The sequence below is a fragment of the Galleria mellonella genome, unplaced genomic scaffold (assembly GCF_026898425.1).
Source record: "Galleria mellonella isolate WM207_F2 unplaced genomic scaffold, CSIRO_AGI_GalMel_v1 utg83, whole genome shotgun sequence".
NCBI classification, from domain to species: Eukaryota; Metazoa; Arthropoda; class Insecta; order Lepidoptera; family Pyralidae; genus Galleria; species Galleria mellonella.
This window is the reverse complement of record NW_026442162.1, coordinates 2,350,784-2,363,905: the sequence shown is the minus strand read 5'-3', so window position 1 is coordinate 2,363,905 and position 13,122 is coordinate 2,350,784. Positions and strand designations below refer to the sequence as shown.

The 13,122-nt window shown below is 33.5% G+C and overlaps 1 protein-coding gene across 1 annotated transcript in view; it reads right to left on the bottom strand.

The window, feature by feature from the left end:
• Positions 1-13,122, bottom strand: part of LOC113517024 (serine/threonine-protein kinase 26) — a 102,511-nt gene that overhangs the window by 10,261 nt on the left and 79,128 nt on the right. Inside the window, 3 exon segments of the mRNA XM_052901893.1 lie at positions 518-810; positions 7,432-7,506; positions 7,509-7,647. Coding sequence (XP_052757853.1) covers positions 518-810; positions 7,432-7,506; positions 7,509-7,647 — 507 coding nt within the window.

Below are 13,122 nucleotides of genomic sequence, written 5' to 3'. Positions count from 1 at the left end.
GTAAGAATTACTTAAGAGAGGTACTTAAGATATATTGCTGTACTATCCGACCGCCTGCCAGTCAGCATCCTCTTATGAAGAAAGGTGCATACTTTGTTACATTATTTCCAAATATACATTATATAACAGATATAATAAAAATAAAGAACTTATTCCAAGCTTTATATATGTATGTCATACACACGTATGACAAGCAAAAATAATGTATAACATTTTATACATTACTTTTGTTGTTCTATACAGTGAAAGATGTTTCTAAGAAAGTAAACGCATGTCGCAAGCACAACAAAGGTACTTAACGTAAATAGAACTTGTTTTGGCATTATTGGAATCAGGAGAGAGTTCTGCTGTTAATGACAGGTTTTCATGTAATACTACATACAATTCAATATTCAATACATCCTTATCTACGATACAATTTTAAGCCACTGTAAATAAATATAGAGACAGTGTGATATTTGTTTAGGAAAGTAAGGGATAGTAAGAGGATTAGCAAACATATATAAGGAGCACTTACATTCTCCGGATCTTTGTTCAGACACGCCTCGACGAACTCTTTGAATGGCTTCGAATAACTGCCTGTGAGTTGCGGGGGATTATTCTTAGGTATTAGGAAAAGGACCCTCATGGGGTGCAATTCAGAGTTTGGGGGTTCGCCTTTGGCGAGCTCTATCGCCGTAATGCCCAACGACCATATATCCGCTTTGCTGTCGTAGCACGATTGCTTTATCACTTCAGGCGCCATCCAAAACGGCGTGCCGACAAATGTATTCCGTTTACTTGTCGTGTTCGTTAATTGACCAGCAACACCTGCGTCAAAAATATCATTGTTAAAAGCCTATAATTATTCGACACTCAATAAAAATAATTTATTCAGTAGTGGATAGTTAACGGTTGAAATAATAAAATTAAATATATATTTTATAGGTCGAGGGTGTTAATGACCGAGAGAGGGGTAGTAGCGTTTTTCTTAAAACATCACCAAAGCCTAGTTGCGGTTGCCAAGCCGCCTATCAAGCGTGGCAACTACTAGCAAAACCCCGCTTATGTTAACGGCTAACGATGATGATGATTTTATACGTGTCAACTCAAAAAAACATAAAGATTAATTTATGGTAATTAGTTCAGGCGTAATAATAGTATTAGAAGTAACTAATACTACCTAGTACTAAGGTTTACAACCCCCAGCGTTCGTTATGTAATTTCTAATAACACACATCCAGGAAAAGCTAGAAAATCGAAACCGCCATGGATAAATTCTCGTGAATTCACAACGATGGATCATCTGATCCGATTTCATTCTCATCGTTTTATTAGTGTCACGCACCATTCCATCTTCATCCATTAAAAAATCTATTATTACTATATCCAATATCTTACTAGTCTTACTAATATAATAAAATTATAATTAAACAATGTCTGCACATTTTTAAGAAAAATTGATATGGGTGACTTCATAAATGCAATAGAAGCCAAAACAATATTTTTTAAGACATTTTGTCCGTCTGTATATTTGTCCCGGCATCACACAATAATTACTACAGCAAATTCAATGCAGTTTCTACAGTTGTGCTCCTCTAAAGGTCTAACTTAAAATGTAATGAGCGTTTTATTATCTATAAATAATGTATTTCATTGGTTTTCCTGTTTCTCAAACATATGCGTAAAAAATAACGGGCAAAAATCATTTATATGTATATTTATTATTCGCCCCATTTACAATAACATACAATTAACGCATTATGATATTATATTTAGATTTCAATCAATAATATAAACTTATTTGTATAACAAATATTAAATGTTTTCTAAATCAAACGATTATTGAGTAAATTCATTAAGCGAAAGTCACGTTTGTTTATGAAGCAATTCCTAACTCGAGATTTCTAACAGTTTAACCTAATAAAATAATAACTTCCGTTATTTTAACAACGCTTTAACGCTAAAATGTACTTAGGAAAATTCTTAATTGAAATCTGTTTACCGGAATAGAGTGCAAATGAATACATAATTAATATAAGTGGGCTGACACAAGAATCAATATGATATGCTATTTTCGGACATACTACAACCTCAATTGGCATAAGTTTATCCAAATCGCGACCTTATTGTAAAGACAATAAGAACGTGGAAATAGCCTCATATCAATAAAGGTATATACACCGAAGAATGACATCAGATTGCGGTGGATCATCGATCGGTGAATTCATCGCTGAAGCAAAACGGAATCTCATTTGTAAAATGTTGGACAAAATGTAATCGTAAACAACATTTGTTGGTCAAATATAGACGTTAAACTCATCAATTTAAGTAGCATTTTAATAAGAAACTGGCACACTGATATTTTTACATATCCACGCATGGTCACATTATCACCTACGAAAAGACTACAGAATGAGGTTTTTAAAAAAGGGCATAAAATGTGTCATCGGTGTCAACGCTGTAATGTTACAAACATCAGATCATATTATACAACATGCGCAGTGTTGCAAACCATAAGTTACGATAACAGCTTGCCATATCAGTCGAGTCATGTGCTTTATTGCCACCAACACTGTGTAAAGAAAAAATATTTAGAACAGCAAATAAGCTGGCCCACGTAATATCTTAACCATCAACTTGAGACATTAACAACATGAACGTCACTGTATATGCCCTGCAATTCTTGGGGACCGAGATACTCTATTAATCTTCTTTAGCTTTAAGGAGAGAGAAAACTTTACGTAATTGCTTTCCCCTGAATTAATGATAGACTTTTCGTTCCCTTTGATTGCTATGTTAATTTTATTGTCAAAGACATGCATTGCACAAAACATAAATTGGGTAAAATATATAATCGAAACTACTACTGAGAATAATATATACTCGTAGGTCTGCATCTATTATTTTTCTAGACTATCTCTGCAACAATTTTAATAAAATTTCGAGTAGAGATAACCAAGGTAATTGACGTCAAAAATCGTTATTAAAAATTAACAGCGTAAACGAATAAATTATATGCTTGTATGCTGGGAATTGACATGACAAAACAGTTTCCTGATATCCAATAGTAATACAAATCAATAATCGAGTAATTAATTGAATGTTTGAATTTGTTACTAATTCTATTTAGAGTGTTTTCGTGATCATTTCGACAAAACTCGGTTTTTTTTTTATGGGTGAAAATGGTATGGTAACCCCGCCGGCGCTAACGGGATACGCTGGCGGAGCACCAGTGAAGGGTGATAGATGAGAATGAAAACAGGCCAGTTAGCCCATCATGATGAATTCATCAGGTAATAACCATGATAGTTTCCAGGGGACCCGCGAGGAGGTCGACCTGGTTGGGTATATTGCTAGCAATTTTGATTCTCAGTCTCCATTACTAACAATCCCTTTCCCCCCCGACAAAACTCGGTTACCTCTTCATTAGATTCTACTGAACAGGCTATATATGTATAGAAACAGATATTCCGGAAAATAAATATTTCATTTTTAGGACAATCTATAAAACCTAAATATAATACCAAAAGCGTGACGTTTACTGATCATTTCCATTTTGAATTGGCTGGAAAAACCTTACAGTCTTATGCTTAATTATACACTTTTTTTATGCATAAATATCTTGTATATTGAGTCTTTGTGTCCTTTGGACACAAAAAAGTACGTACTTGAATAATATAATATAGAAAAATCAAAGACAAGTACAAAAATATTCATACACTGTGATTCTGTATGTACAGATTTCTTCAGAAAGCCAATGGAATTTCCAACATAAGAGGCTTATCATTTTAATTCACAAGAACGAATATATATAAGAGATGCGATATAGTATATATGTGATTACCATATTATTGGGTATTTCTTTTTTATACAACTTATAATGACAAACAAGCTGACGGCCCACCTGATGGAATGTGGTAACCGTCGCCTATAGTAATGAGCAGTAGAACATAACAGAGTATAACTCAGGTGTTATTCCTCTGTACCCTGTAATATTCCCACCCTTCAAACCGAAACACGGCGAAAAACAAATGAATAAAAACGTAGAGGTTTTATCAAGGTCAGCAATACGCGCGTAATACCCCCGGTATTGTAGGCGTTCATAGGTTACCGTAACCGCTTCCTATCAGGTGGACCGTATGCTTATTTGCCATCTCAGTGGTATAAAAAAAGACATTTTCCATCAGGAGGGCGGACTCAGTTTCGTAGAAATTTCCAGTACTATATTTTAAAAATCAAATATAATTTTTCTATCCTTATTTAAATAATAAACAAACTGTTAGAAACAATTTTAATATTGTCTACGATTTAGTACATTGTATTACCTTTGTTTTTAAAATAGTTGTTAAGGAACCAGCAGAGGGTCGGCAGTATCAACTTTTGTACTAATTTCTAATACTTGTATGAATATATACATTTATAGAGACATAACAATTTTACTGTATTTGAAACTACAATTATCACTTCCAACTGTAGTATAACTATAAATTCTAAAACAAAAGGGCTTTCTGTTGTCTTTGGTGGCGCACACGAACCGCTTTGTAAATGTTCAAATATTGGATTAAAGCCAAAATGTCGCCAACGGCAGCAGTTAGCTTATTGTGAGAGAAATCTCTAACACTGTACTGCTTTGGCGTCATTCATTATACATACCATTAATTAGATGTTTTAAGTAAACGTCGTCTCACCTAAGGGTACTTTAAGAAACTGGAGAAAGATTTTATTATTCATCTTAATCCTTACTAATATTATAAATCTAAAATGAGATTGTTTATTTGTTTATTACCTTTTAGCACCTTAACGGTTCAACTATTCACTTACAAATTCGGTAATACATACTATATGGAATGGAGAAGAGCGTACGCTATTTTTTATCCCGGTCATACAGACGAAGTCCCGAGTAAAAGCTAATAATATTATAAACAATTAAATAAGTATGACAAAATCATTTTTCAAATTTTTATCTATTGTCTGTTATTTTTTCAAAAAAAAAAATTAAACAGGCTAAATCATTTATCCATTCCTATAAGATTAACTACAAACTTTACAAAAACTTTAAATGTCTTCATATATTCTTCTCAAAACATAAGAAATCCTAATTTATGGACCAGACATAACCTATAATACTCGAGGATATACTCGTGCTATACTGTTACCAAGTACAGTATAGTACATCCTCATAGGTATAATGTTAATAGTCTCACCAAAATATTATTATATCCAAGATGGCTGAGTTCCACTTAAGAAAATATAGAATACACAATACCCTACAGTTGATTTTATTTTATGGTTAATTTTACAATGGTACATCCTCTTATTTATGATTAACAAAACAGATAATAAACCTAAATGTTCTTGTGTTCTAATTCAGAGAAAGGTTATTTAAATTACATGTAATAGGATTATGTAATTCTAGGACAAGAGAAACATCTCAGAAGCTCTCTTAAGACGGTTTAAGTAGGATAACTATTGAATAAATATACACTAGTTAAAATATAGAGTAAAAATTGTAAGGAACACAATTTACGGTTCATCATCTTAGCCGTTAACTGTCCACTGTTGAACATAGGTCTCCCTCATAAGGAGGATTATGGCAGTAGTTGCCACACTGGGCTGGAGGTTTGGCAACCGGAGTCAAGTTTTGATGTTGTTTTAAGAGTGACGCTACTGCTTATCCCTTAGTCGCCTCTTACGACACCCACGTGACAGAAAGGGGTGGCCCATTCTATGCCGGGACTACACCACACGACAATTTACGGTTCAATTGTCAGGAAATATGGCATACACGTAACGAAAATCTCTCGTTAGTACTCGTTACTTCGTCCGGGAAGAGATGTTACTAATATAATACAATTGTAACTAGACAATGTATGTACATGAATGGTGTTTATGGAAAACTGATATTAGAGGTTTTAATAAATCAATAGATGCCAATTTTTTTTTTTAATTTGGTCTTTTTATTTATTCCGGCATCACGCAAAAAGTACTGCACTAAAATGGAAAATACAGTTTTCACATATAGTTCTAACTTAAAAACTGGTGTATGTTTTATCTTGACAGCCTTATTTAGAAGCGATTTATTTCAATAACTTTCTTCTAAAATCCACGTTTACGAAATAGCAGGCTAAATGCTAATAATTTCGATTAACTTTACAATAATAATCCAAATAACTATAATTGAAAGTATAACAAATTCCTGAGCATCAGCGAGCTATATCAGAAATTATCGATTAGATCGTTGCTGTAAAATATTTCGTGCTCGAATTCCACGCATCGCTTCGTTTTATAGTTGTAGGAGCGGCCCGCTAACATTAGTAGTCTATCTTGAATCAATAATGCATAACAACATATTTACTACTTCCTATATACGAGTGCGGATATACATTTAAATAGATACGCAAGTTTATTATAGGTAGATTCTCGGCAAAAACTCATAAATATCCCTATAAAACGGGTGGTAAAAAGATGATCTCCCACTACATAGTGGTCCAATGTCAAAAAGGAGATAACAACCTGCAACAAAGCGTCCTAGCGACACTGTACAAGTACAAGAAGATCTGACCCGAGATTGTGCTAGACTTAAGAATTGGAAGCAGAAGAAAATATTGTATTAAAGAAAAAGTACAATTTAAAAGATTAGACAAGCCAATATTTTAGAAGTGAACTAATTAACCTTCTATTAATTATTTTCGAGGAGCAAAGCGGGGATTTGAACGGTTGCGATATTTTAGACATTAATTTAAAGCAATCCCTTTCAATTAGAAGGCTACTTTGGATTCGGGTTAGAATATTAAATCAACTTGCATTAGTTATTTAATCAATTCCATATTAAAACTATTATTGCCATAAAAGTAAGTCTTAGTATTTAATTACTCTAGTCAGACATAAATATAAAAAACGGTTGTTGGAACGATAATTGTTAATTATAAATACCTAATAACCATTTATAATTTATACTTTACCATTGAAATTATTTTAAAAATTATCTCACTAATATAATGCTAAGCTATTCTTGAGTAATAGGTATAAAATAAACGATACTTCAGGGTGAGATACGTAATAAAATTACTGAGTATGGCGATTTAGTATCCACATGAATAGAAACAATATTATGAGAATTAGACACTAGGTAATATATTCTAAAATATCCACACCCATACTTCTTATCGGTCCATGATTGTTAATTATTTTGGCATTCCGGATCGTAAAAATCTCATGAAAATTTATGTGGCAACTACTTTGCACAAATGAAGTAGCCGTAAACTATTAAAATAGTAGTATACCCTGTCAGGTCTACCTCTAGTCCCTTTTCGAAAATATTTAAGGTGAATTCGTGAGTACTATACTCATTCACCATTTCACCCTATACTGTTGCCTCGGCATTATATACCGTTAGCGTAAATGGATGCACCATTTTATTAGCAAAAAATAAAACACAAAAACACTTACCAAAATCAGCCAATTTTACATCGCCCATTTCACTGAGGAGTACGTTGGCCGCCTTTATATCCCTATGGAGTTTCTCTCCGAATGAAGATAGTCTAACCCTCGGAGTACCTCCCGCAAGATGACCGCTATGTGCATCTCTTCGAAACTGCCCGCTTTCATAAGGTCCAGGGCCGAACCGCCGCCGAGATATTCCATTATAATCCATAATTTCGTTCCCTATAAAGAAAATAAAACATAACATTATTTACATAAAGTAGCAATATATATTTACATTAGTTGTATTATGAAATAATGTTTGGAAGAATGCAACTCGTATTATACATAACTACAATAAAATGTTCAATTCATATGCAAGCAGCATCGTACGTCTCTGTAATTTATATTATACTAGCCTTTACCCACAACTTCGATCGCGTGACCGGGATAAAGAGTACCGATTCCCCAATCCATATAGTACGTGCATACCAAATTTCACAGTAATTGATTAGGCCGTTAAGGCGCTATAAGGTAACAAACAAATAAACTCACTTTCACATTTATAATGTTTATCATCACATCAGCCTTTAACTATCCACTGCTAAATATAAGCCTCCCCCTTAAGGAGTTTTGTCAGTAGTTGCCATGCTTGGCAGGCGGATTAGCAACCGCAGTTAGACTTTAGATATGTTTTAAAAGGGACGCCGCCCATCACTCGCCCTCCCTTAGTCGCCTCTTACGACACCCACGGGAAATGAAGGGGTGGCCTATTCTATGCCAGGACCACAGGACAAGACATTTATAATATTAGTATGATTGCATAATTAATCGAAAAAATATTATTTCAGGCAGTTTCTTATTTTCCTAATAATATTATACGAACAGACAAAGATTAATCACTAAACACACCACATTTTGAGTACAAAACATAAAAGGCCTTATTTACAAAATTAAATAAATTTCCCCAACATTTTTTTACTTAGGCATGTCATATTACGTCCTGACCTGAGGCAATTAATAACAAGGTACAAGCAAAATATTTCATCGCATTTTCCCTAACAGAGTTGAAACGTGAAGGAAGCAATTGTAATTTATTAGGAAACTTGAATCATAAATCTTGTTGAGATGACATTCTTAAAATTGATGTCACAATCAAATATTAGATAATTGCTACACGGGAAAATGATATTTCAACCGTTCTTATCAAGTTTCGAGAAGTTTACCGGGATTTTATCTCATTTCTGGTGTACATAGTTTATGATAGCAACCCGTTAAACAACGATAGGCTCGCTTCCTACTAAGTTACATTTTAATATGCTCGACAGAATATGAAAATATTTTCCGTTTTTTGTTAGTCTACAACTACAGCTTAGCACAATGCCTCTAATTATTTTACTTAGGCTTGTAATTTAGAATTTATTTATAAAAGGTTGTTTTTAATACTACAAGTCTGGAAAATGAACCGACGTTTTTAAATCACAAATTTTAATGAACTTTAATATGCCTAGATCACAAAACATTATTTATGAAGGAAACGGAAAAATAGTCTGAAAAAAAGACACAAAGTTGCGAGTTGATCTTACTTCCGTTCACTTTAATCTTTATATTGCATACCTATTGAAATATGTTGACGACAATGCTAATACTCATAAATCATAACATAATGCACGGAAATGGTCCACATGTGCTATTACGTGCGACGCGGCGCGGCGGCGGTGCAACGCGGAAGACAATACGCGCACCGGAGCGTGGATCCGGCGCAGCCCATTCACGGACCATCAGCCTGGTTTGACATGCGCCCGCATCAGGGTCAAATAGCTTCCCTACCGTGACATTTTATACGAAATTTTAAAGACGAGCGAAATAAAAACTTGATATTAAAAATATAATTAAAGAATTGCTACAAAATTGTGAAATTTCAATCGTTTGCATAATTTATAGTATTAATAACAGATCGTCTTGGAACGGATTCGGAAATGAACGTATTTCATCGTACCTAAACGGAATTCATGCCTGAAACTTGGGATTTGATGTCATGGTAGACCTACAATAATCACAACCTAATATCATTAGGATGTACTAGTTTCCATAACATATATTATGGTAATAGAGCCCCATAAAGATAAGCAATACCAATATTACGTATTCAAAGTGAGTTTGTTTTGTTATTAATGCAGGTATATTATATAAAAACTGACTAATTAACACCCAAGTTAAAATCTAAATTTAAACAAGTGATTTTCCACTGATTTTCTTTATATGACAGAGCCCCATATTAAAGGTTTTCGAAATTTCCACGAGAATGAAAGACGACAGATAACACGGCGACAAAGCTGTGTTTTTTTCCTTCCAGCGATATTAAATAATTTTTCTCTTGCGACATTGTCCTGCAAAAAAATATATTGAAACAAATCTAAATACATGTCTAATAAAAGTAAATGTTGTTTACTGAAAAAGCATCACTTGAGAACGGCTGAATTGAATTTGCCTTAAATGTTTGGTAAGCCAGTTCAAAGTAAGTAAAATAGACACTAGCACGAGGTTCTCTTTCGTTGTCTGGCTTAAAAAAATACTGTATCTAAATATTATATGTGCTTTAAAATATTGTACGGATAAAGAATTCTAAAAGTAATTTAGTTAATAAGTAAAATTACATTCAACATCAACATATACTTAATAATAATAATAATAAATAGATTTATTTTCTCTTCACAATTTATCACAGTGAGATACAATGAGACATGCTTATATTAAAGTAATTACAATTATACTCCATATAAATCTTTAATAATATTACAAATATAAAAGAGTTTTTCCACCACCCAGCGCCGTAACACCTCAACCAATCGTCATGAAACTTGCTACACACATACGAGACGGAGACGGGCATAGGGATAAATAGTATTATCCCAGTTACGCCAAATATCCAGGGCACACGTACAAAATTATAGATAAGACTAGTCCTTAACAAAAAAACACAAAAGAAATATATTTTAGTCTATTTACATTCCGATGTCAATAAATTCCTACTAAACATGGCAACATTGGTGACCTTAAGGGATAAATACGTCTTCATGAGATAACACAGACTGACCGGGCCGTAAACAAGAAAAATAAAGTAGGGCCCGGGCTCCAGGTGTATTAATTCATTCGTTGTAAAACAGTTGGTCATTTTTGAAGACTAATAACTAAATTCGCAAGTAATACTGTCCTAGATAGTGAACTATATAAAAATGAAAATGACAGGCAGAAAAATAATCCAGACGTAGAAAAAAAAGCACCATTAAATAGCTGCCTTTTAGTTAAGAGTTAGAGAAAAATTAAACGAAACTTAGAAATCGAGTATTCTACACATCAAGTACCTACAAAAGCCAAAACGACGAACAACGATAAAAATTTTTAAAAATTCTGCTACTAACCATACAAAGTATTTCGTCCCTAAAACATCAAACAAAAGACGTGAAGGGGAAAATAACGGGACGAAATTCTTGTGATAAATAAATAGATCTAAGAAAACATGTCGTATATTTAGGACATAATGGATATACCCATGAATTCATCTCACATTTACATAGCAAATAAAGGACGGATACAACGTTATCTGTGAAATGGGTGCCCTTTTTGCAAACTTTTGGGACTCACCAACTTTACTCTTGACAAGCCAAACGGATGCTGTAACCGTAAACATTCCTTAATAAAGGCTGCGCCTGTCTAATATAATGGAAAATAGAGTAATATAATGGAAGATGGGAATCAAGGACGATGGAGACAGGTAACACATTGCGCACCTATATTACAATTTAGCGCAAAGGGGAAAATGTCAATGATTTGAATAATACCACAATAAAATAAATACATAACATAAAATGAGAAAAAATTTCTACACATAGGACTCCTATAAATATAATAAAGTGAATTTTCTGTATTCGCGTGAAAAAAAAAATTTTTTTTAAATAACAAAAAAAAATTTTTTTTTTTCTGACTTGGCTCAAATTTGAGTGATCTGTGTCCCCAGATGGTTTCACATCCTGTATTAAACTTGTATCTTCTTTCTATCCTAGCTCGAAAACAAAGCGATTGAGGTGATTGTATGGTCCTTATTACAAACTATATCTTGTATTTGTGAAAATATACATATAATGATGCTATCAAAAATGATACGTCAATAATTTCAAGGTAGATGACGGACCCTGAAAATTAATTGTTAATCTGATCCTGTCAATTCTTATATAACATTGTTCGTGCAGTCTATAGCAACCTTTGCCGCATATTGATATTAATGAAACACATGAACTGGGGTTATCTATATTCCTTGTCTATCCTTCCAACACCGATATAATTTCAGTCACTTATCGTCCATTGTTGTACATAGAGCTCACGCATTAACTGTAACAAAGAACGGTTTCTGAGCCACCTGCATTTATTGCACCTTGCACTGCAATTATATTTATACTCTTCGTTCCATTCAATGGGGACCTTTACCTACCAGCTGCATTAGAAAAAAAAAAACCTATTATCACATTCCAGTTTTCCATCAATAATGGAGATAATAGGGTCAATTCTTAAGTTATTTTTTCTAATTATTATAAAAATCTAAAATTAAGTTCAGTTGGCATGTGGTCCCAGCATAGAATGAGCCACCCCTTCCTTTCAGGGATGTTCAGCAACGTTCCTCTTAAAACATCACCAAAGCCTAACTGCGGTTGCCAACCTGCCTGCCAAGTGTGGCAACTACTGGTAAACTCTCCTTCTTGAGGTGATTTTTTTCAGCAGTAAAAAAGTAAATGCTGATATGAAGTTCAGTTTCATACTACTACGTTAAATATAATTCCCAAAGAATTAAAGACAAAATCTTACGAAATAGATCTTTGTATAAATAGTCATACTTTTAAATCGACCCCAAATTTTAATATGATAATAATATGTCATATAATAATGTTATACGCTTTATTGAATGAAGTATAATAATATACTTAAGTAGTGATGACAGAACAATGAAACGGAAAACAAAGCATCTCGTGGAACCGGAAACCGGGGCGCACTGATACTGGCGTTAAGATCAGGTCACCGTCACCGACGAAGGAAGTTCTTATAACAAGAGCAGACAACGTTATAACAAACAAGAAGCAAAACAATTATACAACCACAGTATACTTGAGAAAAAATTGCAAAATAAATTTTAGAAGGAAAATGTTTTTAACTAGTTTCGTTGCGGGCGATTTAAGTTGGGATATTTTAGGTAAGTTTTTATCACACAAACTAAAATTGAGTTTTTAGTAAAAATAAAGAATATATCAGGAACGTTTATTTTAGTTTTCCAAATTAAAAACAAATGTTATGTCGAAGCTAATTAATTTAACTACCCAGGCGATATCTTATCCCTTTACTATTATTGTTTTTTTGATATTTTATATAATCCGAAAACTTTGAAACCATAGTATACAAAATTATATGATTGTGCTTCACCATGCAAGTAATTAAAACTCATTAAAATACGCGTAAAGTGCAAGTCTACGCAGTTGCTGACTACAACATCAGGTAGTAGTCAAAGGCAGAATTTTAACGAGGATTAAAAAGCCTTGTAAGGCTATTCGTTCCGTAATAGGTTTTTTTTTTCATGCTTGTGCAGTATATGAAGCTGTGTACCCAACTTGTAGATATTCGTTGCCACAGTAACCGATGGCGTCGGTCAAAGACCTCGACGTCGCAACATCC